Source organism: Neoarius graeffei, chromosome 6 (genome assembly GCF_027579695.1).
Source record: "Neoarius graeffei isolate fNeoGra1 chromosome 6, fNeoGra1.pri, whole genome shotgun sequence".
NCBI classification, from domain to species: Eukaryota; Metazoa; Chordata; class Actinopteri; order Siluriformes; family Ariidae; genus Neoarius; species Neoarius graeffei.
In genome coordinates, this window is record NC_083574.1 from 23,331,921 (window position 1) to 23,357,221 (window position 25,301).

At 38.6% G+C, this 25,301-nt stretch overlaps 2 protein-coding genes across 2 annotated transcripts in view; one reads left to right on the top strand and one right to left on the bottom strand.

The window, feature by feature from the left end:
• Positions 1–23,929, top strand: part of capn5a (calpain 5a) — an 84,706-nt gene extending 60,777 nt beyond the window's left edge. Inside the window, exons 4-13 of the mRNA XM_060923459.1 lie at positions 16,044–16,252; positions 16,540–16,732; positions 17,028–17,221; positions 18,300–18,377; positions 19,119–19,314; positions 19,812–19,934; positions 20,327–20,523; positions 20,664–20,785; positions 20,863–20,999; positions 21,898–23,929. Coding sequence (XP_060779442.1) covers positions 16,044–16,252; positions 16,540–16,732; positions 17,028–17,221; positions 18,300–18,377; positions 19,119–19,314; positions 19,812–19,934; positions 20,327–20,523; positions 20,664–20,785; positions 20,863–20,999; positions 21,898–22,080 — 1,632 coding nt within the window. The 3' untranslated portion in view covers positions 22,081–23,929. The remainder of the gene's footprint in view (positions 1–16,043; positions 16,253–16,539; positions 16,733–17,027; positions 17,222–18,299; positions 18,378–19,118; positions 19,315–19,811; positions 19,935–20,326; positions 20,524–20,663; positions 20,786–20,862; positions 21,000–21,897) is intronic.
• ompa (olfactory marker protein a) lies at positions 14,915–15,403 on the bottom strand. Its single transcript, XM_060923460.1, has one exon. It carries the CDS (start codon positions 15,401–15,403, stop codon positions 14,915–14,917), a length of 489 nt encoding a protein of 162 aa, XP_060779443.1.
• Positions 23,930–25,301: the final 1,372 nt, after the last annotated feature.

Sequence of the window (25,301 nt, forward strand, 5' to 3'; positions counted from 1 at the left end):
AAGATTTTTTATAATTATTTCTCATGACTTGTACATTCACATCGAGTACACATATCAATGCAAATTAACACGAAGGGATTTACTAGACCAATTTATATCTGGAACTATTTTCAGCCACAGCACAGGCAAAGCACCGCTGCAGGCGCAAAGACACCGCGCAGCGCCTGAAAACGGGTGCGCAGCGCTTGAAAACCCGTTTTCAGGCACTGCGCGGTGTCTTTGCGCCTTCCTTTTCCTACCTATTCCTTTAATTGCTGCAATTAACTAGTTAATTCTGATTCTATTTCTCCTCTCAGTTATAATCTGTCCTGCTTTTGAAAAGATCCTCTCTGGGGGGACAGATGCTGCCACTATACACATCCTCCGTGCCATCACGTGTGTAAGCCGTGGATAGAGTGCAGCCTTGGTCTCCCACCAGCTTAGTGGGTCTGCGTTTCGCTGTCACCTGGCGGCAGCGCGCAGTGATAAGAAGGGAGAGAAAATAGTGGCAAGCGATTTCGAGGTCTGACTTTTTATTTGGCAACGGTTTTGTGATGCAAATATATCACTCTTTTGAACACATACTGTTTTGAGACGAAAAACGTTTTACTTTCGTGACCCCAACAAACTTGCCGGACTACTTTCGTCTGGACCAAAACTGGACAAGAACTGGACTCGCAGGATGCTGTCAGGGGTAAGTCAGTGTGTTTGCACGACACTATTGATGGGGATGCCATACAGATTCATGTCAAAAATCCCGAACTATCCCTTTAAATAAAGTGAAACCATGGAACAGTAAAGAATCCAGAGTGAATTGTGATCTATAGAAACTGTTTGACTTTGTTTAATATTGCAATACTTCTTGATACTTTGGATTGTATGTTTTTTATATGTGGTTTCCAGCTGAGTGTTTCATCAATAGTTGTTCCAAGAAATTTGATTTCCTTAACTCTTTCATCTATTTGAATATTTGTGTGGTTTTTTTGTTGTTACCAAATAATATTACTTTGGATTTGTTCAAGTTTAATGATAATTTGTTACTGTTGAACCATATTATTAATTTACTTATTTCTGTTGTGATCTCCTGCAATAGTTCCATTAAATTATCACCAGAAAAGAGGATATTTGTATCGTCAGCAAACAAGACAAGCTTCATTACTTTAGATACACTACATATGTCATTGATATATAGTATAAAAAACTTTGGTCCTAACACTGACACCTGGGGGACACCACAAGTTATGTCCAAACATGAGGAAGAACAATCTCCCAGCTTCACAATCTGTCTCCTGTAGCTTTTAACCCAGTTTAAAACTATACCCCTGATGCCATATCATTCCCGTTTTTTTATTAATACGTCGTGATTTATTGTATTGTATGGCAGCACAGTGGTTAGCACTGTCGCCTCACAGCAAGAAAGTCTAGGTTCGAGCCCCGTGGCCGGCAAGGGCCTTTCTGTGCGGAGTTTGCATGTTCTCCCCGTGTCCGCGTGGGTTTCCTCCGGGTGCTCCAGTTTCCCCCACAGTCCAAAGACATGCAGGTTAGGTTAACTGGTGACTCTAAATTGACTGTAGGTGTGAATGTGAGTGTGAACGGTTGTCTGTGTCTATGTGTCAGCCCTGTGATGACCTGGCGACTTGTCCAGGGTGTACCCCGCCTTTCGCCCGTAGTCAGCTGGGATAGGCTCCAGCTTGCCTGCGACCCTGAAGAACAGGATAAAGCGGCTAGAGATAATGAGATGAGATTTATTGTATCAAATGCTTTCCTTAAATCAATGAATATTCCAATTGCATGTTTTTTCTGCTCTATGGAATTGGTGATTTCTTCAACTAATTCTATTAAAGCCAGTAATGTTGATCTATATACTCTAAATCCATATTGCCTGTCACTAAGTAGTTTGTCTGTCAATGAATTTATCCAATCGGTTATTGAAAAGTTTTTTTTTTTGAGAATTTTGGAGAATTGCGGAAGTAGTGAGACAGGTCTGTAGTTTGTGAAGTGGTGTTTGCTCCCAGATTTGTACAGAGGAATGACTTTTGCTGTTTTCATTCTGTTTGGAAATGTACCGGTTAGAAATGACAAATTACATATAAATGTGAATGGTTTGGATATTCCATCAATAACATTTTTCAATATCATCATGTCAATGTCATCACAGTCGGTAGGTTTTTTTTGTTCATACATTTCCCAACAATATCAACAATTTCTTTTTCTTCCACTGCTGTAAGGAACATTGAAAAAGGATTATTATCTATCAAATTGCCCAGATTTTCAACAGATGTTCCTGGATCCGGGATTTGTTCTGCTAAGACCGGTCCTACATTTACAAAGTAATGGTTGAAGCTATTAAATACCACATCCATATTATATTCATCTTTGTCATTATTAAGAAAGTACCTTGAATAATTAATATGTCTTGACCCATTTTTTATAACACTGTTCAAAGTGCTCCAAATTCCTTTGATATTATTTCTGTTTTCGTCTAATAATTTCTTATAATATTCTTTCTTAGCAGCCCTTATAATATTAGTTAATTTATTTTTATATTTTTTATATCTATCCTCTGCCTCTTTAGTTTTCTGCTTTATGAACTCTCTATACAATGTATTTTTCTTTTTACAGGCATTTTGTAAACCCCTTGTAATCCATGGACATACTGTATGTTTGACTTTTTTACTGTATGGAACAATTGGGCAATTTTTATTATATAATGATGTAAATATCCTCAAGAATTCCTCATATGCTTTATTTATGTCTTTTAGTCGGTATATTTCATCCCAGTTTTGCAGCAAGTCATTTTTAAAAGTGTTCATTGATTCCTCTGATCTAAGTCGTCTGAAAAAGTTTTGTGTTTTCCGGTTTATTATTCCAAAATTTTGTTTCATAAACTGTGAAAACTGGTAAATGATCACTGATATCATTTATCAATAGTCCACTTACTAAATTGTCATTAATGCTGTTAGTGAATATATTGTCTATGAGGGTGGCTCTGTGTGAGGTGATTCTGCTGGGTCTAGTAATTTTCGGGAATAAGGCCATACTGTACATTAAAATTGTCTGTCATTTTGTGTTTATTTGGATTGAGCAGGTCAATATTGAAGTCTTCGCATATGAAGACTGTTTTGTGACTCACTTTTGAAAACATTTCCTCTATCCAGTTGTTGAAGACCTCAATACTAGAGTCTGGAGCTCTATATATACAACTAACAATTACATTTTTATGTTTTTGTCTGCAAATTTCAACTGTTATGTATTCCAGTGTGTTGTCAATTACTGTTGATATACTTTCCATCACATTGAATTTCAAGGCTCTATCCACAAATATGGCCACTCCCCCTCCACTCTTGTTTTGTCTATTTATGTAGTTGAATTCATAGCCCTCTAGCTCAAAGTTCATGCCTTTGACATTATTTATCCAAGTTTCAGATATTGCTATGATGCTGAACAGTTGCGAAAACTGATGTAGATATTCCTTGATGAGATTGAAATTTGCGTACATGCTTCTGCTATTGAAGTGGATAATTGAGAGTTTGCCATGTGCTTTAATGCTCCGATTGAACTGTTCATCAGTGTAATAATAGCAGTTGTTGTTAATGGCAGAAAAGAAATTATTGTCCTGGTCTATATCATATTCCAGATCCTGTGATTTGTAATCAGTATACTCAAATGATTTTAGTTCCAGTAAATCCTGGAACTACAAGAGCTCAGCTTCAGGTAAGCTGAAGGGTAGGCCCTCTGAGGAGAGAAAGGCTCAATGGTTCGATCATTTTAAAAGCTTGCTGGGAACCCCTCCAACTGAAATCATAGTACCGATGATTGATTGACACACAGTACCAAAATCTTGGCATTGCTGATACAGAGTTCACTCTAACAGAACTTATGGAGGCCAAGAAACAGCTTAGTGAAGGAAAGGCTTCCGGTGAAGACGGTATTACTGAAAAGTATTCACTGAGCTTGCAAAAGTATTCATACCCCTTGAACTTTTTAACATTTTTCCACCTTACAACCACGAACTTAAGTTTTTTATTGAGATTTTATGTGATAGACCAACACAGAGTAGCACATAATTGTGAAGTGAAACGAAAATGATAAATGGCCTTCAAAATTTTAAACAAATAAAAATCTGAAAAATGTGATGTGCATTAGTATTCAGCCCCCCTGCGTCAATACTTTGTAGAGCCACCTTTTGCTGCAATTACAGCTGCAAGTCTTTTGTGGTATGTCTCTACCAGCTTTGCACATCTAGACACTGAAATTTTTGCCCATTCTTCTTTGCAAAATAGCTCAAGCTCAGCCAGATTGGATGGAGAGCGTCTGTGAACAGCAATTTTCAAGTCTTGCCACAGATGCTCAATGGGATTTAGGTCTGGACTTTGACTGGGCCATTCTAACACATGAATATTCTTTGATCTAAACCATTCCATTGTAGCTCTGGCTGTATGTTTAGGGTCATTGTCTTGCTGGAAGGTGAATCTCCTTCCCAGTCTCAAGTCTTTTGCAGCCTCCAACAGATTTTCTTCCAGGATTGCCCTGTATTTCGCTCCATCCATCTTCCCATCAACTCTGACCAGCTTCCCTGTCCCTGCTGAAGAAAAGCATCCCCATAACATGATGCTGCCACCACCATGTTTCACAGTGAGGATGGTGTGTGCAGGGTGATGAGCAGTGTTAGTTTGCCGCCACACATAGCGCTTTGCATTTAGGTCAAAAAGTTCAACTTTGGTCTCATCTGACCAAAGCACCTTCTTCCACATGTTTGCTGTGTCCCCTACATGGCTTCTTATGCCTGTCTTTCAACAATGGCTTTCTTCTTGCCACTCTTCCAAAAAGGCCAGATTTGTGGAGTGTACAACTTATAGTTGTCCTGTGCGCAGATTCTCCCACCTGAGCTGTGGATTTCTGCAGCTCCTCCAGAGTGATCATGGGCCTCTTGGCTGCTTCTCTGACCAGTGCTCTCCTTGCTTGCTCTGTCAGTTTAGGTGGACGGCCATGTCTTGGTAGGTTTGCAGTTGTGCCATGCTTTTTTCATTTTTGAATGATGGATTGAACAGTGCTTCTTGAGATGTTCAGACCTTGGGATATTTTTTTATAACCTAACCCTGCTTTAAACTTCTCCAGAACTTTATCCCTGACCTGCCTGGTGAGTTCTTTGGTCTTCATGATGCTGTTTGTTCTTCAGTGTTCTCTAACAAACCACTGAGGCCTTCACAGAACAAGTGTATTTATGCTGAGAGTAAATTACACACAGTAGGACTCTATTAACTAATTAGATGACTTCTGAAGGCAGTTGATTGCACTGGATTGTATTTAGAGGTATCAGAGGACAGGGAGCTGAATACTAATGCACACCACATTTTCCAGATTTTTATTTGTTTAAAATTTTGAAGACCATTTATCATTTTCGTTTCACTTCACAATTATGTGCTACTCTGTGTTGGTCTATCATGTAAAATCTCAATAAAAAAAACTTTTAAGCTCATGGTTGTAAGGTGGAAAAATGTTAAAAAGTTCAAGGGGTATGAATACTTTTGCAAGGCACTGTATGCCCATGAGCCTCAGATTCCTGTTCTTGTTCCTGATGTGGTCTTTTGCTGTTGTAGTCCATGTTGAAGTTCAATGTGTTGTGCATACTGAACTATGACAAAAGATAAACTATGATAAAACTAGATAATCTACAGCAAATGATTCAGCTATTATCATGATATGAAGCTTAGTTAATAGCACATGCCTAAATATATTTGTTGTGGAGGAGTTCTTGCATTCATACACCTTTATTACTGCATATTCCTGAAGCCTGTGCTTTTTTTTTTAATCTTTTTTTTTTTGCTCTTGTTTTGTGAGAAAGCAGCACCCAGTGTGATTGAGCTTTCATTTTTGTGCTGTATGTTGCTTTCCTTCTCTTGTTTATGCTGAATAACTGATAAGCCATTTAAATTGGCACTAAACTGTGTCATTGCCCCTCCAGGGGCCTCATTTGCTCTCATGCATTAATGCTCACATGCTCCTCTGTCTCAGTGTAATGTAAACTAAACATCCTGAACCCTGACTCGATCATGTCTGTTTCCAGGCACTACCTTTGTGTTTAGTTACAAGCTTTTAAATTGCCCCAGTGACCGGGAACTGGTGTATAAAAACATTGTGAAGTTAAAAAAAGATCTATTGTCTGACATGTTTGCTACAGATCTTGTGTTTCTGTAATGGTTTACCTTACTAATGACTTTCAGACCCGAAGTGCAGGGAATAAATATCATGTTAATTGAAAACAGTTTTGACAGTCATTCCTTCATAAGCCTCTCTTTTTTTCTCTTGAAGCTGAGAAGACAAAAAAAAATGCAGCTTATCCTGTTACAGTGAATCTGCAAAGCACAAAGCAGTCATACTGTCCGTTGGCAGAATGTTTACAGTCAGAAAGTTACAGATTTTCCTCTGACTGTTACAAAGCGCTGACACTAATGTATAATGTATTAGAATGAGTGCATTAATTAAGAAACTGGAAAGGACAAACTTTTCTGTGCTGAAGAATCTTCTGTGTTGGGAAATGTACTGACTGGTACAAAGCACTGCAGACTCCTTCAATAAATGTTAAATAAACCAGGGCTTCCACTAGCTGGGAAATACAGGTATTTGACGGAGAAAACTGTGCAGCCAGGAAATTACAATCCTCCCGGACACAATGTCTGGTAAAAATATTCACTTAAAGGTAGGCATGTAACAATTCAACCAATTCATGATTCGATATGATTCACGATATTGGATTCACGATCCAATTTTCCCACAATATTTTTGAAAAAATATTAAATTAAGAAAATTTTATTACCAAAAATGCAACATTTATTTTCATATTCTTTACTAGCTGGACAGCCTTCCGAGTTCATAAAATTGGTGAAATTTAGTTCCCTCTGAAATTTGGGCATTGTGATATAGGTTTATTTTTGTAATATCTCACAAAATATCAGGCCATTCTGTGTCTGGGAAATTATTTAATTTGAGGGGATTCCCTAGCACAGTGTTCTCAAGCACCCTTTAGTGGGCCACAGTTGTTGTTGTCCCCCCAAGTTGAAGCTAATTTTTACTCATAGTTGGGAACAATTGCTGGGTTGCATCCAACGTCACATCCGCCTCATTAAGTTACAGTCACACTACAGCTCGCGATGCTTTGCGATGGGTTTTCAATGAAAATGAGGCATTTTGGTGGCGATGCATGACGATATACACGTGAGCTAAAAGTTGTGGTCACACAGCATGTGAACACTTGACTGTCACACCTTTGCGCACTTGAGTCTGGTGCAGCTTGAGCAGCTGCGCTCACTCATGGAGGCGCATTGTGCATGCACTTGGAACCCAGTCGTTATGGGAAATGCCTGATACTGATTTGAGCACAATCAGCATGTACAGATATGGACACTGTTTTCACGGAGGCTTTGCAAAGTATCATCGTTATCATGTTTGTTTCTAGCCATGTTTATAATGCTGTTTAAATACTCTGCTTTATGATTCTGCTTTCTGTTTTGCTTTTGTTTTTGTAAACATCACGCCTGCTAATAAACACTTTTCCTGCACTTACAGTGGTAGACCGATCTATCTTGTAGCATCCTGATCCCCAGATCCTTAACCCAGCCACATATAAAAAGTTTTCGCCTCCATGCTCTTCCAGGTTTTCATCTGTTTGTCTGTGTAGAACGATGTCTGCAGCACCAGGTAGTTTGAGATGTCGGGGAACTCAACGGAAGGATTTTCCAACTCCTAGGAAAAATCCTTCTTTGTTAGTGTGTAAGGATCTATCCCATTGAGTGGTTTCTAGATCCACTTCTTTTGAGTGTACTTCTTGGTTTTAATAATTTGCTTGTTTGCTGTACATAAACATGGTAATAAGCAGGGGTTAAATTGGGCCGGGGCTGTCCGGGGCTGAGCCCCGGCACATAAGCTCGGAGCGGATGGCATATAATCACGCACACATCAAAAGCAACAAACCCTTTTCACGATTTTCAGTTCTGAATAATTAAATATCGTTTTATTAATCAATAAACCCATGACTTTTATGAGATAGATCATAGTTTTCCTGATAACAAGACGACCTGTCAAAGCTATTTAGAACAGAACTTGCGATCAGAGATTCTGGTTTCTGGAACACTGCGTGGGTTGCCAATTCCGCTTTTTATAAGCGACTTTGGGGTTTCTTTTTTTGTGAGCTCGCTTTAAAAAAAAAAAATCAGAAGTCGTGGTTTGCGGGTTTTTGGGCTTGTGTTTCAGCGTTGTGACTTGTTTATAATTTTCTCCGTACACCGTCTCCCCTTTTACCTGCATACGAACATAATCATTATCATATTTTTTATTATTAAAAACAAAATATCAAATAATACTGAAGAGGGGAAAAATAATACTGATCTAAATATGTTGTGTTTTTATTTTTAGACAGTATGTGTTAACACATACTGTCTAAAAATAAAAACACAACATATTTAGATCAGTATTATTTTTTCCCCTCTTCAGTATTATTTGATATTTTGTTTTTAATAATAAAAAGTATGATAATGATTATGTTCACTGTATTGTTAATATTATTAGTGTTTTATTATTTATTGTTAATATTTAATTTAATGTTAATTTATTATTGTTTATTGTTAATATTATTAGTGTAATTATTAGTTATTATGTATTCAGTTATTTATTTGGCATGTGGTGCTTTTTGTATTGTCTAGAACATACATAAGATGAGCATATTATAGCAGCAAAATAGAAGCACAATCATTTGAATGCAGCAAAACTTTTGCTGCATTCAAATGATTGTGCTTCTAGTTTGCTGCTATAATATGCTCATCTTATGTATGTTCTAGACAATACAAAAAGCACCACATGCCAAATAAATAATTGAATACATAATAATAACAATAATAATAAATGCTTCCAATGTTATAGTGTTGTTTGTATTTGGTTGCATTCACTGCATGAATATATTTGATTGACAATTTGACTGACAGTGTTTTGGCATATTTAACATTTATCCTCCAAAATAAATCAACTGTTTTGGTTTAAGATTGTGCAAGCCTTCAAATTTTCTCACTGAACATTTCTCCTTCACATTTTTCACCTGTAGGCATGTGACAAGATTTAACATGATATTGCTCAACCTACCTCTGTAAAGTCAGCTAACAACTTATTAAAATGCACCAGAATTCAGCAAATAACATGTATGATAATAAAAAACTTCTGGGGGAGGACCCCCAGACCCCCCACTAATCATTTCCTTCAAACCAATGTACAACAACCTGTACAATCTGTTACATTGGCCAACCAATCTACATTCAAACTGCCATAATGTGTAGGGGGGCACTACAAGACACACATAGGCCTACAACACACAGATAAGGTGTATATATATCTCTGTGCAATATGATATGGTTATCAAATTAGAGGGTTATTTTCCAAAAAGTATATTGGGGCAGGGCGGCGGGGGTAGGGGCGGGTACGAGGCAGAGCCCCCCCACATAACCAATCCCAATTTAACCCCTGGTAATAAGTTCTTGTGTTAATCGACCAGACTTTTGGATCCACTTTTGGATCATTAATCCCTTTTGACTGAGAATGCCTGGTTTTATGCATGCATGGTTTTATGTTGGCTTCTGGCACATCCATACAGTTTTAAATACAATACCTACAATTGAAAGGTTTGTTTTTATTGCATTTTTTAAATTCCTGGACTCCCATCTGTAACAGGGAGTAATGTTGCATCCATTAATACACTTGACAATAGATTATTAGATTCTAATAGAATAGATGAGCCAAAATAATTGGGGATCTTTTTTAATAGGCCTCGATTCGTGACAAGTATGAATAGGTGGGCCTCAAAGTAGAAAACATTGAGAACCCCTGCCCTAGCAAATAATGTGCATGAAATCGCTTGCTTGGCACAGTCAAGCAGACAGAGGAAGTCTGTGTGCACATGCGCAGGTTTACCTTCTTCTTCTTTTGGGTTTTATGGTAGCTGGCATCCAGTGTTGCATTACTGCCATCTACAGGTTTACCTTCACCGTGCACTGACAGTTATGTCATTCTGTTGCTAAACAAACAGCTGATCATATCAAGGTGCTCTCTGACTGCCAATATTTATTAGTTTGGTCCTGCCCTTCCTTTTCTTCGCAACATAACGTCTTTTCTTCTCGCTTTCTGTTACTGTAGTCGGTCTTTCATGTTTCATTCGCACGCTTACATCCTCCATTTTTCTCTCCTGTTTCAAATTTGTATTCCACAATGCCTTTCGTGAATGGGGAAAGCCCACCACGTGATGCATGACGTAGTATGTAAAATTGGGTCATGTTGAAGCAGGAAAAAATAGTGGAATATTTGGGGCCACGTGGCCCTAAATTCATTAATTGTTCTATAAAAAACAAAACCTAATAAAATTGGAAGTCTATGATTCAAATTCAGTAGCTTTCGGTCCACTAAACAAAAATAATTGGGTGTCAGGGAAAATTCTTCTTATGACCTGCACTAGAAAAATCTGAACGGCAGTCTACCTTTCAATATTCCTTTTGTTAAATAAAAATGTTTTTCATTTTCTTAATAACCAACGATAGTTTTTTTTTGACCCACATTTGTAAAGGTTGGAGTAAATTATAATTATCCTATTTTAATTATCCATTCAAAGCAGTAATTATTGAATCCAAGGCTGCTCTTTATTTGCTTATTTAAATCCAAATGGCGACTTTTTTGTTGGCTGGGCAGTGTCCAAGTCCCTGTGTAACAGCTGTTGCTATAGGAACAGTAACATATTTGAATTAGCACATTGAATTTAAACCTTGTTTATGTTACAACTGAAACCACAGTCAGAGCTGCTGTTGAAATATATTAATGAACAACTGTGATCTTGGAATTCTGAAATTATCCTGATAATGATGACATACCTTTTGTAAGCCTGAGTAAGTTTGTGTCTTGACGTGCTAGTTATGAATCTCTGCACCTTTATTTTCTGTTTTGTAGAAATAAATGGATTCTTGTGCAGCTCTGGAAAGGCTGGAAAAGGTACTTGTTTATTTTGTAAGAGTATGGAAATTCAGACAGCATCTGTAAAAGTGAATTAGCGGGCGACACTGGGTTCCCCTTGGGCCTCTTGTTACTCGGGGGATGTTCCTCACTCCGGTTTTGCTGTGTGCATGAAATTGTATCAAACATGTTTTGTCTTTTTGTTTCTTCACTCACCTTGGCCTAATTATGAGTGACAGGGTTTGGGCACAGTGCCAGGAAGGTGTGACATTGCATGCCATTTCATTTCTTGTAGGAAACTGGTTCAAAATGTTTCCTGTTAACAACAGTGTGTACAACACTTATTGACCTGCTTTAGCTTTCTAGTTGTTGCTTCCTTTCGTTTTCTGTATTATTTATTTATTTTATCTTCAATACATTCAATACAATACATTGGATCAAACATCACTGAAAAGCTTCTAAAAAGTAATATTATTTTAAGGCTGTTGACTTCTTCTCAGAATAGGCCAGAGTAATGGAAAGTTGTTGTTGTTTTTAACCGAGTGTTTATTCCTCATTATATTCAAAAGTATGTTACACAATTGTCCTCTAAAAATGCACCAATATTTGTATACTGGCAAAAGATGTATTAATGAGTGATCTGGTCACTGCTGGTTAATTGTATATTCTGAGATCAAAATGTATTCTCAAGACTGTACACACACAGAATCCAAAAACATGTTCTCTGTCTTGTCTCATGCAACTTTATATGAAGGCGTTATTAGAGACTGTTGTGTGAGTGCAACTCCTGAAATGTGTCTCTCACCCATGGTGGATTTTTTTTTTTCCTTTTCTTCTCTAATCTCTCAGCTCCTCCTTATTTCCATTGTGGGTTTTCTGTCTCCCTGGTTTGGACCTCATCCCCTCCTGAGGTCTCATTACTGTCTAGCACATCTGTACACATTCTTCTCATTCTCTCCCTGAGGAACCAGTCAGTATTGTTATGCTTTCCGCTGCTCACACACACACACACACACACACCTCTCTCTCTCTCTCTCTCTCTCTCTCGTGCAGGTGGCCTTCAGTATTTTCTGTTATCTTCTTGCTAGTTGTTTGTTGTCCTCCCCTTTTATATTTGTCAGTGTATGGTCTAAATCACAGTCCTGTGGCTTCAGTGCTTGTCAGTCCCATTGAAGGAGGTGTGGCTTCATTGCTTGTCAGTCCCGTTAAAGGAGGTGTGGCTTCATTGCTTGTCAGTCCCACTGAAGGAGGTGTGGCTTTCCTATATTTTTCTTTTTAAACTCTAAATCGAACTACAAACTTTGAGTTTTGGCTGCTTTAAATATATTTTTCTATGCACACACTATGTCCAAAAGTATGTGGACACCTGACTATTACACCCGTGTAACTCAAACTAGTTTTACCACAAAGTTTGAAGCACACAATTGTATAGAATGCCTTTGTATGCTATAGTTTTAATAAGTTCCCTTTCCTGGAACAGAGAGGTCTAACCCAGACCTGTTTCAGTATGACAGTGCCCCTGTGCACAAAGTGAGGTCCATGAAGACATGGTTTGCCAAGGTTAGTTTGTATGAGCTTGAGCTTTCTGCACAGATTCTTGACCTCAAGCCCCACATGATGTACCAGGCCTCCTCGCCTGACATTATTTTTGCACAGAGAAAAAAAAACCTGTCTCAGTATTTATTGAGTGGTGCAGCTTTTGTTTATGATGATTGGTAGACCTCTCAAAGCAGCAGAACCTTGTAACAAACTGCCAGTCACTTAAAACGGAATGAACATGACTGATATCTCAATGTTCTGTTTGAATATTTGCATTTCTCATCTCATCTCATTATCTCTAGAGATAGAGAGGGGGACTATAATTTTAGGGGGAAATTGAAATTTAAAATTCGCAGTGCTAGGACAATGTTAAAAATGTTCAGTATTTCTATTTGTGGAGTAAAGCTATGGAACAGTTTGAATGTGGAGCTCATGAAATGTACAACTATAAACCAGTTCAAAAAAAGGTATAAGGAAGAGATCTTTATGAGGTATAGGGAGGAGGAATTACAGTAACATGCTTTTGATAATATAAGTGTATATATGTGGGTATGGGTACATACGGATATATTATATAAAAAGTGAGTGTTTTTGTGCATAATATGCATAATTATGATATGGGTGTTTGTGTACGTATGGATGTGTATATGTATGTACTGTATATATGTATTGTATGCATAACATAAGTATTTGTATATATGATTTGGTTTGGTCGATATTATACCATGTTGGTATGTCTTGGTATGTTTTTTGTTTTTTTTTGATTTTGCTTTCTTTTGTGTATATATAGTTTATTATGGTGGAAAGTGACGTGACGTTTGATTAATGGTGGTATAAAGGGTTAGGATTTGATAAGTTGTTTACTTCTTCCTAATCCTTTCTGAACATTATTATGTTATTGCCTTGTGGCTACGCTATTCTGTTTGTTTATGACGATGTTTTGATGATTGCACTTTTTATTTTTTGTTGTTTTTTTTGTTTGTTTTTATATCTTCTTTACTGTTCAGAATAAAGCAATCAATCAAATCAAATCAATCAAATCTCTAGCCGCTTTATCCTGTTCTACAGGGTCGCAGGCAAGCTGGAGCCTATCCCAGCTGACTACAGGCGAAAGGCGGGTTAATTTGTTCAAGTTCATTCTTCATTCTTCAGCTAAGCAGCTTATTAGCTGCATCTTGGCACAGAGTGGCAAACGCTACTAATGTTGACCTGATTTCAGAAACTTCTTTTGATGCTCATACTTATGAGGAGAGACTGAAAAATTAAATAAGCGGGCAGACCAACACCCAGGATTTTAATTCAAAATTCATGGAACAAGAAAGATCCTTTCAGCTGTCTTGATACTGTAAAACTGATTGGCTGTGTTTACTATTAGTCTTAGTTTATGCAGAGCCTCCACCGTATAATCTCTGTGAAAGAGAAATGATGTTATTAGTTGGAATGAGAGCATTAATATTAATATAAATCTGTTGTTCATGTTAAATGTGTAATATGCAATATGTTGTCCTTAACAGACAGTTATGCTTGGGTCTCAGTAGGGGTATAATATAAGTCTGTATAGCGTTACACCAAAAGCCTTTGACTCTTGCTCCAGATTCTGAATGTCATATATAGATTGATGGTAAAAGCTGTGATGTTTGTCCCCACACTTTCTGCCCCAAGCAGGACATAACAATGAGCTACAGTATTGATTAAAGTGTACAGTGACCTAATATCTGATAGGATTGACCATGCAGTGAGTGATGAATAACTGATGGTCTGACTGGGCTTCTTTACACACACACACACACACACACACACACACACACACACACACACACACACACACACACACACACACAACAAAATGAAGAGGCACACACTGAGACACATGCTGATGACAAAAAAATATTTTAATTGATAGGGCTCTGTGTTATCATTTAAAGTTTTACATATGTTTATATTTTGAGCTTTTCATAAAATAAAGCATAGTTTAAGCAGAACATTAGAAGTGGTATTAATATAAGCTATGAGCAATTTCTCCATCAACACTGTCTATAGTATAACAAGAAATGTATTACATTATAGTCTTTTCCTTTGTTGCTTTACTAAAATACTCTACAGTAACTCCAGTATATTAGATGCTCTATAATCTCAATATACATGTAAGAATCTATAATAAAGTACCTTTCACAAAAAATTCATTATATTTAAAGCAGCATTTTGAACATAGTGTATGTGTATACGTAGTATACACATTACATTTAATCATTAAATTAGCCTGATGTTAAACTCCTACGACAAACGCACATTCATTATTAACTCATTCTCTAATTGACAGTTGGATATAAAAGAGGCAAAAGTCTAATTAGTTAACTTAAGCATTAAGAAAAATTTTACATCAAAAGTTTCCATGCTTCCAAACTCAGGACTCAGCCTATGCGTTCCTCTTGAACACCACCGAGCACTTTATGCCGTCCTTCTCCACTCCCTCCTTGAAGGCGAACAGGAAGTACATGACCTTTCTGACCTTGGCCAGCTCAGCGATCCTCTCTCCAAACTCCTGGATGTCGGCCTCCAGACATTTAATGGGTGCGTCTTCGGGGTCACCAGCTGTCCTCCAAAACTGGCCCGTGGGCTCCAGCAGCTGGCGCGTCATCAGGTTTGTGAGGTCAGGTGTCCACAGCTGTGAGATACCTGTAACAGAAAGGCGGCCTGGCCCGGTCAGGGTCACATTCCAGTGAGAAAAGGTGAGTTCCTGATCAGTGAAATCCAGCCGGAACACCGCCTCATGGGGCAGAAGCAAGCGCTCTCCATCTTGCCTCTTCTGCCCACGCTGCTGCAGAGACTGAACCCTTAGCCGCATGACCTCGGTCAGCTGCAGGTCCTCAGTGAACTCCAGCTCCATCTCGCTGTCTGAGGCCATGACTGATAGTTTTTCTGTGGCTGTGTGTGTGTGAGAATGTGTCTGCCTGGTACTTTTTCCTCCTCTTTCTAATCCCACACTTTTGCTACCCCGCCCATCCTCTCTGTCTGCTCCCAGAGGGCAATAAGCCCAATTTTGCTGAGGACTGCATTGATTCGGTTTCATATGCAGAGGTGGAATACAGGAGCGAATGCTGGATTCATGGTTGGTGTGTGATGTGTTGCATCACTAGGCAACAGAAGGCTAATGACGTGCAAAGCAGCAGCTTAAGGTTCTCCCTGAGGCACTTCTTGACAATTGAGAGTTCCACAACAATGATTTATCCTGCAAGTGAGGTTTAAGTGTGTTTAAATGAGTAAACACAACTTTAATGAGGTCTATCAGGTGGGGAGGAAGAATATGATCATGTGTTTGTGTTGAGTTCTATTTGAACTCCATACTCTCTGCTGAGCATCCATATGAAGCATCTCCATATTCATATATCATACTGTCTTGCATAAGTCAAGTTTATTTTTATTTATTTTTCAAGTCAAGTTTCAAGCATAACACCAGTATGTATCTGTTGTCCTCTGTTGCTTGAAACAAAGCATACAACTGTGAGAATGTTTTTATAAAGAATATACATGGTTTTTCTGTTTAGGTGATTCCAGACTGGAAGGACCAGGAATGGGAGAATGGCAAGCCAGAGGCTTACGCTGGGATCTTCCATTTTCGGTTTTGGCGTTTTGGAGAGTGGGTGGATGTGGTCATTGATGATCGGCTGCCCACCATCAACGGCCATCTGATTTACTGCCATTCTAATGACAGCAATGAGTTCTGGAGTGCACTGGTGGAAAAAGCCTACGCCAAGCAAGTGAAATTCATTATTGCATTATAGGACAGTAGTAACATGTCTGGTATTGCACTTTAGCCTGTATTGCTTCTTGTTTTATAATTTACTAGTAAGTCAAACTCTGTATAGACTGACTTGGCAATGCAGTCTAAACACTCCGTAAACACCCTTGTATTATATTCCGCACTGTGATCCTGTAGGCATCATGTTTTTCCTGAAATGTACTGTACGGATGAGGTAACAAATAAAATTGGACTTGACTTGGATAGCAATCACTAATGTCCACCTCTCTCTGACCATCCAGGCTTTATGGTTGCTATGAGGCTCTGGATGGCGGAAACACAGCTGATGCATTGGTAGATTTTACCGGAGGCGTCTCAGAACCCATTGACCTGCTGGAGGGCCACTTCGATCAGGACGAAGAAGCACGCAACCAGCTGTTTGAGCGTGTCCTCAAAGTCCACCATAGAGGAGGCCTCATTAGCTGCTCCATCAGGGTGAGTTTGTTTGTTATAGCTGACTGAGAGAAATTGAAATAATAATAATAATAATAAGTGTTTGTGTTAATATTAAAAATAAATACCAGATGTACTCATTTTGATTTGTATTAGCTAATGTTAAATGATCTCTTAATGACTACCACCTGATATCGACTTAATTTGTATATTTGTTTACGTGACGTGTACACCTGTACTGTTCGGAAATTACAATCAATGTAACTATTTATAACTGATACATTTAAAAATGATTGTAAATTGTACTTAGAATAATGTAATTTGTGTGTGTTCCCAGGCGACCTCTCAGGCTGACATGGAGGCTCGGCTGGACTGCGGTCTGGTCAAAGGTCACGCGTATGCAGTGACAGATGTGCACAAGGTGCGTCTGGGTCATGGCCTGCTCGCCTATTTCAAGTCTGAGAAGCTCACCATGATCCGTATGAGGAACCCGTGGGGGGAGAAAGAGTGGAATGGGCCTTGGAGTGACAGGTTAGTGCAAGTCTGCCCCCTGCAGGACAAAGGGCAGAAGACATTCCTCATTTACCTCTAGTTTTGTTTATTGGCCAAGTAGGATTCATTATAAACACATTTGCCTTGGCAATTGCTAGCACAGACTTTGTATACAAGCTGAGCAAGAAATAAGAGTATAATAAGAAAGAAGTTAAAATGAATAGGGTGTATTCATTTTAACTTTTATTCCACGAAATAGAATAAATAAATGAATAGAATAAAACAGTTATTCCACGAAATTGAGTCATACATGAGCTGATAGCTAACAAGGCGTGTAGTGCCGAGTTGGCTATAAGCCATGTATGACGAGATTGAGTGGAATAACACTTTTATTCTATTCACATGCACCGGACTTTGAGAAACAGACCATTTTTATTTTTATTTTTATTGTTTTATAAATTTGATAGATAAAATCTTTATACAAAACGTCCGACAAAATCATTTCCGCTTAGCATGTAAACAAACCGGCAACATGACAGTAGAAGTTTGTGAAAAATGCTAAAATAATAATTCTTGAAAAAAAACCCCATTCTTACTATAAAATACTTTCATTCCATATTTTGTTGCTTTTTTTGGGTTTTGTTTTCAAGTAGAGTTTTTATTTTGCCCTCAGTTGGTTCAGCAACACGCTCCGCCATTTTCCTTCTTCTTCTTTAGGGTTTTTTTGGGGTTGGAAAACCAACTTAAAGGTGAATTACCACCACTGACTGGGCTGGAGTGTGGAACAGGAGATATTGTGGGGGGGGGACCCTAAGTTCTTTTAGCTATTTCTGTTTCTTTTAAATACTTGATAAAGTAATATATCTGACTTGATTGTGCGCTGCCATTTTGTTTTTCTCTACTCACGGTATATGATCTGATTGGCTACGCTACTACTAGGCTATCAGAGTGCGTGATTGCTCATATCCAGTGAATATGGATAGAATAATAACAATTAGAACATCGAATAGTTTGTACAGTATGTGTAGTATAAAACTAATTACAGGACAAAGCTATTGACCCTATACTGAAATTCTAATAGATTAATTGCAAAATGCTTTCCTTCCTTCCTGTCTAGCTCGGAGGAATGGCAGAGGGTCAGTAAGAGTGAGCGGGAGAAGCTGGGAGTAACTGTGCGGGACGATGGTGAATTCTGGTAAGACACTATGTGAATGCAGACAGACTCAAATATTAAATAATGTGCTAATAATGCAAACATATTAAAGAGGTTAGTAGATTATCACTTCAGTCTAATGCAGTGCTCACAGTGACTAAACAACTGGTGTCCATTCGTTTATAGAAGTGTGTGAATCAAATCGAGAGTCACAGTTTTTTGTAAATTACTTTTGACACATTGACACAACCAATCCAGATGATGGGCTTCTGTAAAATCTGGGGGTATAAAGAAAAAAAACCCAATTCAATTTAGAAAAACAGTCCAGGCTGCATAGATTTACAATCCTAGATCCAGTTTGAAAAGGGAAATGGTTAAAAATTACTGCACACAACAATAATTGATTACTCCATGGTTGTATATGCATAAGTGTGTATGTGTGAGAGAGAGAGAGAGAGAGAGAGAGAGGGGAGCCAAAAGTTTGGAAATGCATCAGTTTCAACAAACACTGCAGGACATTTCAACAAAAGCCCAGCTATATAAAACTTGCAGCACTACAGTGGACTACACATATTATACAGGGCACTTCCTGTTATCACTTATGCTATAAACAGTTAAAACCTAGAATCCACAAAGTGCAAAGTCCTCTGTCCTGGAAAACTTGGATTTAACTGAATTGGAATGGATCGGGACTAATGTAGACCATTTTGCTAAATAACAGCTCTGCTGTTTGTTCATTTAATCTTGTTCTAACTGCTTTTTTCCCCTCTTTCTCCATTTCAGGATGACCTTTGAGGATTTCACGAAGTACTTCACAGACCTGATCCTGTGCCGCCTCATTAACACGTCATACCTGAGCATCCATAAGACCTGGGAAGAGGCTGTGAAGTTTGGTGCTTGGTCTTGCCACGATGATCCTCTGAACAACCGCTCTGGAGGTTGCATTAACAACAAAGCCACGTACCTTCAGAACCCACAGGTGTGTGTGTGTGAGCTCATGTTCATTTAATCTAAAGATATTTCTTGAGGTAGTCTGTCTACCAGATAGTAACTGAAATGTCAAGCTTTCAAACAGCACAATAGTGAGTGTGGTATTGCTTTTATACAACAGTTCTATAAACAAAAAAGTTAATAGCAGGTAACTGACATTTCAGACACAATATGCCCAAATATTTAGTTTGGAGCCACACCTCAACAGAGTTTTATGTGTTATATACAAACTAACTGACAGCCCATAATAAGTGTAGTAACAATTTCAGTGTAATGAACAATTATTAGAACTCAAATTTTATGTCTCGCATACAGAAATGTGGAGTGATAAAAACAGCAAAATATATTTAGTGCTGTTATACTAAATATCAGCACTATTCGAACATAACTTGTACAATCAAATTAGTGGACTAACTTGTATATATTTATTTTATGTTGATTCTATATTTGTTTTGAGTTGATTCATCTGATTGTGCTTTTCTCCAGTACGTGTTTGATGTGAAGAAGCCTGAGGATGAAGTTTTAATTTGCCTACAGCAGAAAGATAAAAGGTCTCAACTTAAAGAAGGCAGAGGCGAGAACTTGGCAATTGGCTTCGACATTCAAAGGGTATACACACATTTCTCTTACTATCCTTCTGAAGACATAATTATTAATTCAGCTAATTAATGCTGCATGTACGCCTAAATCTAATCTCAGTAACTCAAAGGAAACCACAGTTTTCCTTGTGGGGACCAGCCAGATGACTCAAGACAGTCAGATTTTTTGTTATTGTGGAGGAGACATTTGGTCCCTAACCAGAAAACATGTCCACACAGACAACTAAACATGAACGAGCACACACACACACACACACAGAGGGAAGGCATTCTAATAATCCTGACTGTACTTAATGACACCAAAGTATGAGTAAAACCCAACTACAACTGTTTACAAGAGCAAATTACAACATTTTTAAAAATCTACTTTATTCAACTGTTGTCTTTTTTTTCACCCGTTAGGTGGAGCTTAACAGGATCTACCGCATGCACATGCCACAACAGAAGATGTGCAGCTCTGTCTACATCAACTCTCGCAGCGTGTTCCTGCGCAAGGACCTGAAAGAAGGTCGTTATGTTATCATTCCAACAACCTTTAACCCTGGACTACAAGGAGACTTCCTGTTACGAGTCTTCACAGACATCCCTTCAGAGTGCAAGTAATAATTCACCCAGTTTTCCTCTGCTCTTTTTCCTGTTTAGGGTTATGCTTGCATCTCTCTATAACAAAAACCATAATAACACTGACTTCATGCAGATCACCTTTGTCTCATTACATTATATACTGTGTGTGTGTCAGGGAACTGACCCTGGATGAGCCTCCACAGACATGTTGGACAGGCCTGTGTGGTTATCCACAGCTGGTCACACAGGTGCATGTGATGAAGGCCGTGGGACTGGAGGGCCAGGACTCTGACGGATGTACGTTTTTACTTCTGTTTTGCTTATAGTAGTTTAAAAAATATAATAGTTGACTGACTCTATGGCTCTCTTTGCAGCATCTGACCCATATGTGATCATCAGCTGTGAAGGGGAGAAGGTGCGTTCCCCCGTACACAAGGACACACTGAGTCCTGAGTTTGATGTGAAAGCTCTCTTTTACAGGAAGAAACCCAAAGAGCGGATGCACATTCAGGTAACAGGCAGAAGCTATGTCTTATAATGCATATTTTGGGTTCCAAAATAAATGTAATCTGGACATTTTGGAGTTGTGGTTGTTCTTCTCATGGCTGTTCTGGTACAGCTCACTGATTTGATTGCTGCCTTTTTGAGAGTCATTGTACTAGTAAACTACATTGTCATAGTACATAATGCATAGTGTGCAATTTGAGACATAGCTAGAACATGTCTGACTCCAACTGAGGTTCAAAAATTCATGCCCTACTTTAGAACTCATGTTGTGTTCACATGGACACATCCATTGCACTCCCCTTGAACTTTTTCACATTTGGAGTGTTACAACCTGGAACTGAAATTGATTTAATTGAAGTATTTACCATGATTTACACAACATAATTTACAAAAAAGCAGACCTTTTGTAATTTGCATAAGTATCTTACGATTTCGCTGTATTTGGCTCCATCCATCTTGCCCTCAACCCTGAGCAGTTTTGAAATCCCTGCTGATGTAAAGCATCCCCACAACATGATGCTACCACCATCATGCTTTTACTGTTTGGGATTAAAGATTGCTTTCCATAAGTATTCATACTTATACTTAAGTAAAACATGCTTTCTTCTTATCTGCCCTTAAATCATTTATAAATGGATGTATAAATGGATGGAACGGTACCAAAATGGATGGATGAATTTGAATACATCAATGGCTACATACTTGCATACATTACATTTAAAATGATCAAAAGGATAGAAATACAACAGCTGTGAGGGATATTGATGTCCTTTATAGATAATATTTTGTGGAAAGCAAGGCAAAACAAACAGTTGATTATTGTGAATGAGAAAATTAAAAAATGATTGAAAACCTGCTAGAATTTTGTAATCGATTGTCTCATTGTCCCCAAATCCCCACAGATCTACAACAAAAACGTCCTGTCTGATTCGTTCATGGGTCAGGTGACTCTGAACGCAGATGTTTCAGACCTGCAGAAGGATCACATCCTCCATCTAAAGGGCAAGGGTAGTCGTCAGAACAGTGACCTCCCGGGCATGCTCAGTGTGAGCCTCATCACCAGCAATGTCCTCACCAATATCTGAGAACACCCAGGTCAGCTGAAATCAAGAGGTTCATGAAGATAAACTTCACCGCTGTGCAGATTTGTCTGTTATATATGAAGCTTTGGTGATGTAGAGAGCACTTTTCTTTTGTGGATGTAGTTTACATATTGCATTCTTTGCCAGAGTTTTCTAACCACTTTCGTTTGTATTGGGGCTTTATATGTTTAATAGTATGGCCTTAATGAGTTCTTTTTACATGATCTCTTGGACCAAAATCAGTGTGATATTACATTTTTAATTGATGCATTTGATTCTGACATATGTGGAATTTGTATAGACTTAATGTCACTATTCAGCCAAGGAAGGCAATTCCTGTGTGATCCTATATATTGGAAAAAGTATGTGACTCCTTCTGTTGCCAATTAATCATCCAAAGTGGTTTTATCATTAAATGTTAAGAGCTGGACAGCAATTAAGCATGTTTACACAATATTAGCACTCAGGAAACTGCACAATAGCTGAAGGCTGTATTAGCGCTGTCTTCATATAGCCTATTAGACCCAGGCTTAAATTTACATTCTGATCCTGACTGAAATCGTGCCTCAACTGTGCCTGAAATTCACACCTCAGGATGGCTTTTAAACCAGTGCTCTTTATTAATATACTTTCTTATGGTGGAAAAGCACATATAAAGTTTATCAGGAACTTTTTTTGTTTCCACCAAAGGAAATACACTATTTTAGGGAGATTTCATAAGTATTAGTCTGGTTGCTGAGTCTGAATTGGATCTACTGTTTTTCTTTCTGCAACTTTACAGCTTTATCCCTTGGCTCAGTTTATCAGCTCACATCTGTACTATAATGCTACCCCAAAGTACACAGCATGTAGGGTTCACTTTCTGCAGCTGGGTCAGTTTACGGTCGAATTGTTTTACTATAACCGGACTGAGACAGTACTCAGAGTCTTGAACCGGCTGTTTTAGTCCCTGAGTGTGACTGAGGCGTTCTCAACTGCACAACCAAACCAAAGTGGAAAACACACCAGGGTTCAGTTCAAACGGACTAATTGCACATGTGAATGCACTCTTAGTTTACTTTTCTAGGGACCAGGAAGTACAGTAAGTTTAAAAAAATGATTAAAGCTTGTTTTATATAAATTGCACAGCTGTTTCCATAATGTGCTTTTATATAAGCGGCGAGTAAGTATGAGAGTGTATTTTGTATGTTTGGATGGCAAGACATAAAGAAGAAAAGGCGACTTGTACTGATTAGAATCAAAGCAGTAGTGCTGACACTTTTTATGACTAAAATAACCACTTGGTGGCAGCACATAATCAGAAAGCCTCAAGGGTACGAAAGAGTGCTGTCCCTCTTGTAGAAGCTTCCATTCAGGGCTTTTGTTTACTCTGTTGCTATTAAGTTAAACACTTGATATGCAGTTTGTAATATTTCTTGTTCTTTAAAAATGTATTTTTTAAAGTCATTAATTTTTAAAAACACATCTGGAAAATTTCTCTTCCAAACAAGTACATTCTCTTAACAGACATTATGGTGTTGACACAAACATTAAAAAAAAAAAAAAAAATCATCTGCTCAGGCTAAATTAATGGTACATTGTCCATTTTAATATACCTTGCCTGCATAGATACTGGTAAAGCTGAGGTGTGGTGCATGCTATGAAATGTCTACCAAAGATGTGCAATGAAGTGCCATTTTGTATTTTAGTCACGAAAGAAAATTGTTTATTTCAAGTGTTGCGGCTTCAGTACTGATTATTTAGTATAATGATCAGATTATGTGGTATAACATGCAGCTTTTACCTGTTTTATATTTTATATGTGCATCCAGAGTATAAAGATAAATCTGAAATAAAGTTAACTGGAGTAGTAGATTTGCCTTGTCTTTTCATTACTTTTATAACTATTGTTACTCACTCTAACAAGTAACATGTTTCAAAACATACATTTGAGAAAGTGTTTAAACTTTTGACTGGTGTTCATATAGTGCATCCATGTAGAGTCACTTTAATAGGGACACCTGTATACCTGCTCATTTACGTGGTTAACCAATCAGCCAATCATGTGGCAGAAACACAATGCAAAAAAAAAAAAAAAAAAAAAAAGAAAAGAAGATCCAGGGGCTTCATGTACAAAGCTTGCGTACGCACAAAAAAGCTACGTACGTCACTTTCTGCACAAACATTCGTATGTACAAAGATTGACTTGACGTGGAAAAGTGCGGTACTCTACGCAAACCTCATGGCATGGTGCATTTCTGGTGCATCTTGGTACTTGGCGACACTTAGAGGCAGAGCAACGCAACTACATTTAGGCCTACTCGGTCAAGAGTCATGACATGGCGATAAGAGGCATCCAAAAATGCATCGGAACATCAGGATGCGTGAATTGAAATGTATGTCAGTCATACGACATTGTCGAGACACATAATGCGAGACTGTTGGGTAAATGCCAACAGATCCATCAACCATCCCTTCCACATTGTAATTACGGGAAATGAGAAACCCCAGCAATATCATTTCGATATTATTCCCATTGACTATTGGTTAATTAATTAAATTAAAGAATGCACATGCAGGACCATGCATTGCAGCTAGCTTAATAGATCTTCCTCGCGCATTTGCCACGAGGTGTCAGACTGAAATATTATTAGTTGATGTTGCGTGGGGTAGCCTTATCACATAATTACCAAGATCAATATATGAAACGATTTCCAAGTGCGTACAAATCAGACACAACCGCGGTGTGTGGCGTGTTACACAATGTGGCGCAGCGGCACGGCGTGCCAATAATGGAGCGAGACCTGCCGGAGGACCCAGACCCTGGGCCTCACAACGAGGTGCCACAGCGACATGGCATACAAACCCGGCAGCGCTTAATAGCCACAATGTGAAAAGGTAAGGACAGACGGGACACCATTCATTTTTTAAGATATTCTTTTAATGTGTTATTCAGTTCCTTCAATTCCTCGCGGATTCCCTCGAGGTTGTCGTTAATCGCCTCTATCCCCTTTAAAACTTCCCCCTGCGACTCAAGGACCGCGCGCGTCAGCACCCGGCCTGTGGACCCGGCGACAGGGGCAGGTGGTGGAGAAGGGGGGCAGGTGACAGTGACGCTGGATCCGCTCGGCTGGGGGTCCTCTTCCTGCTCGGGTGGGATGGACTGGGGGCCTCCTGTTGTTCCCTGGCACCCTGCTAGAATACATTTGTCATTAAAATCCTATTGTGGAAAATATGTGCACATG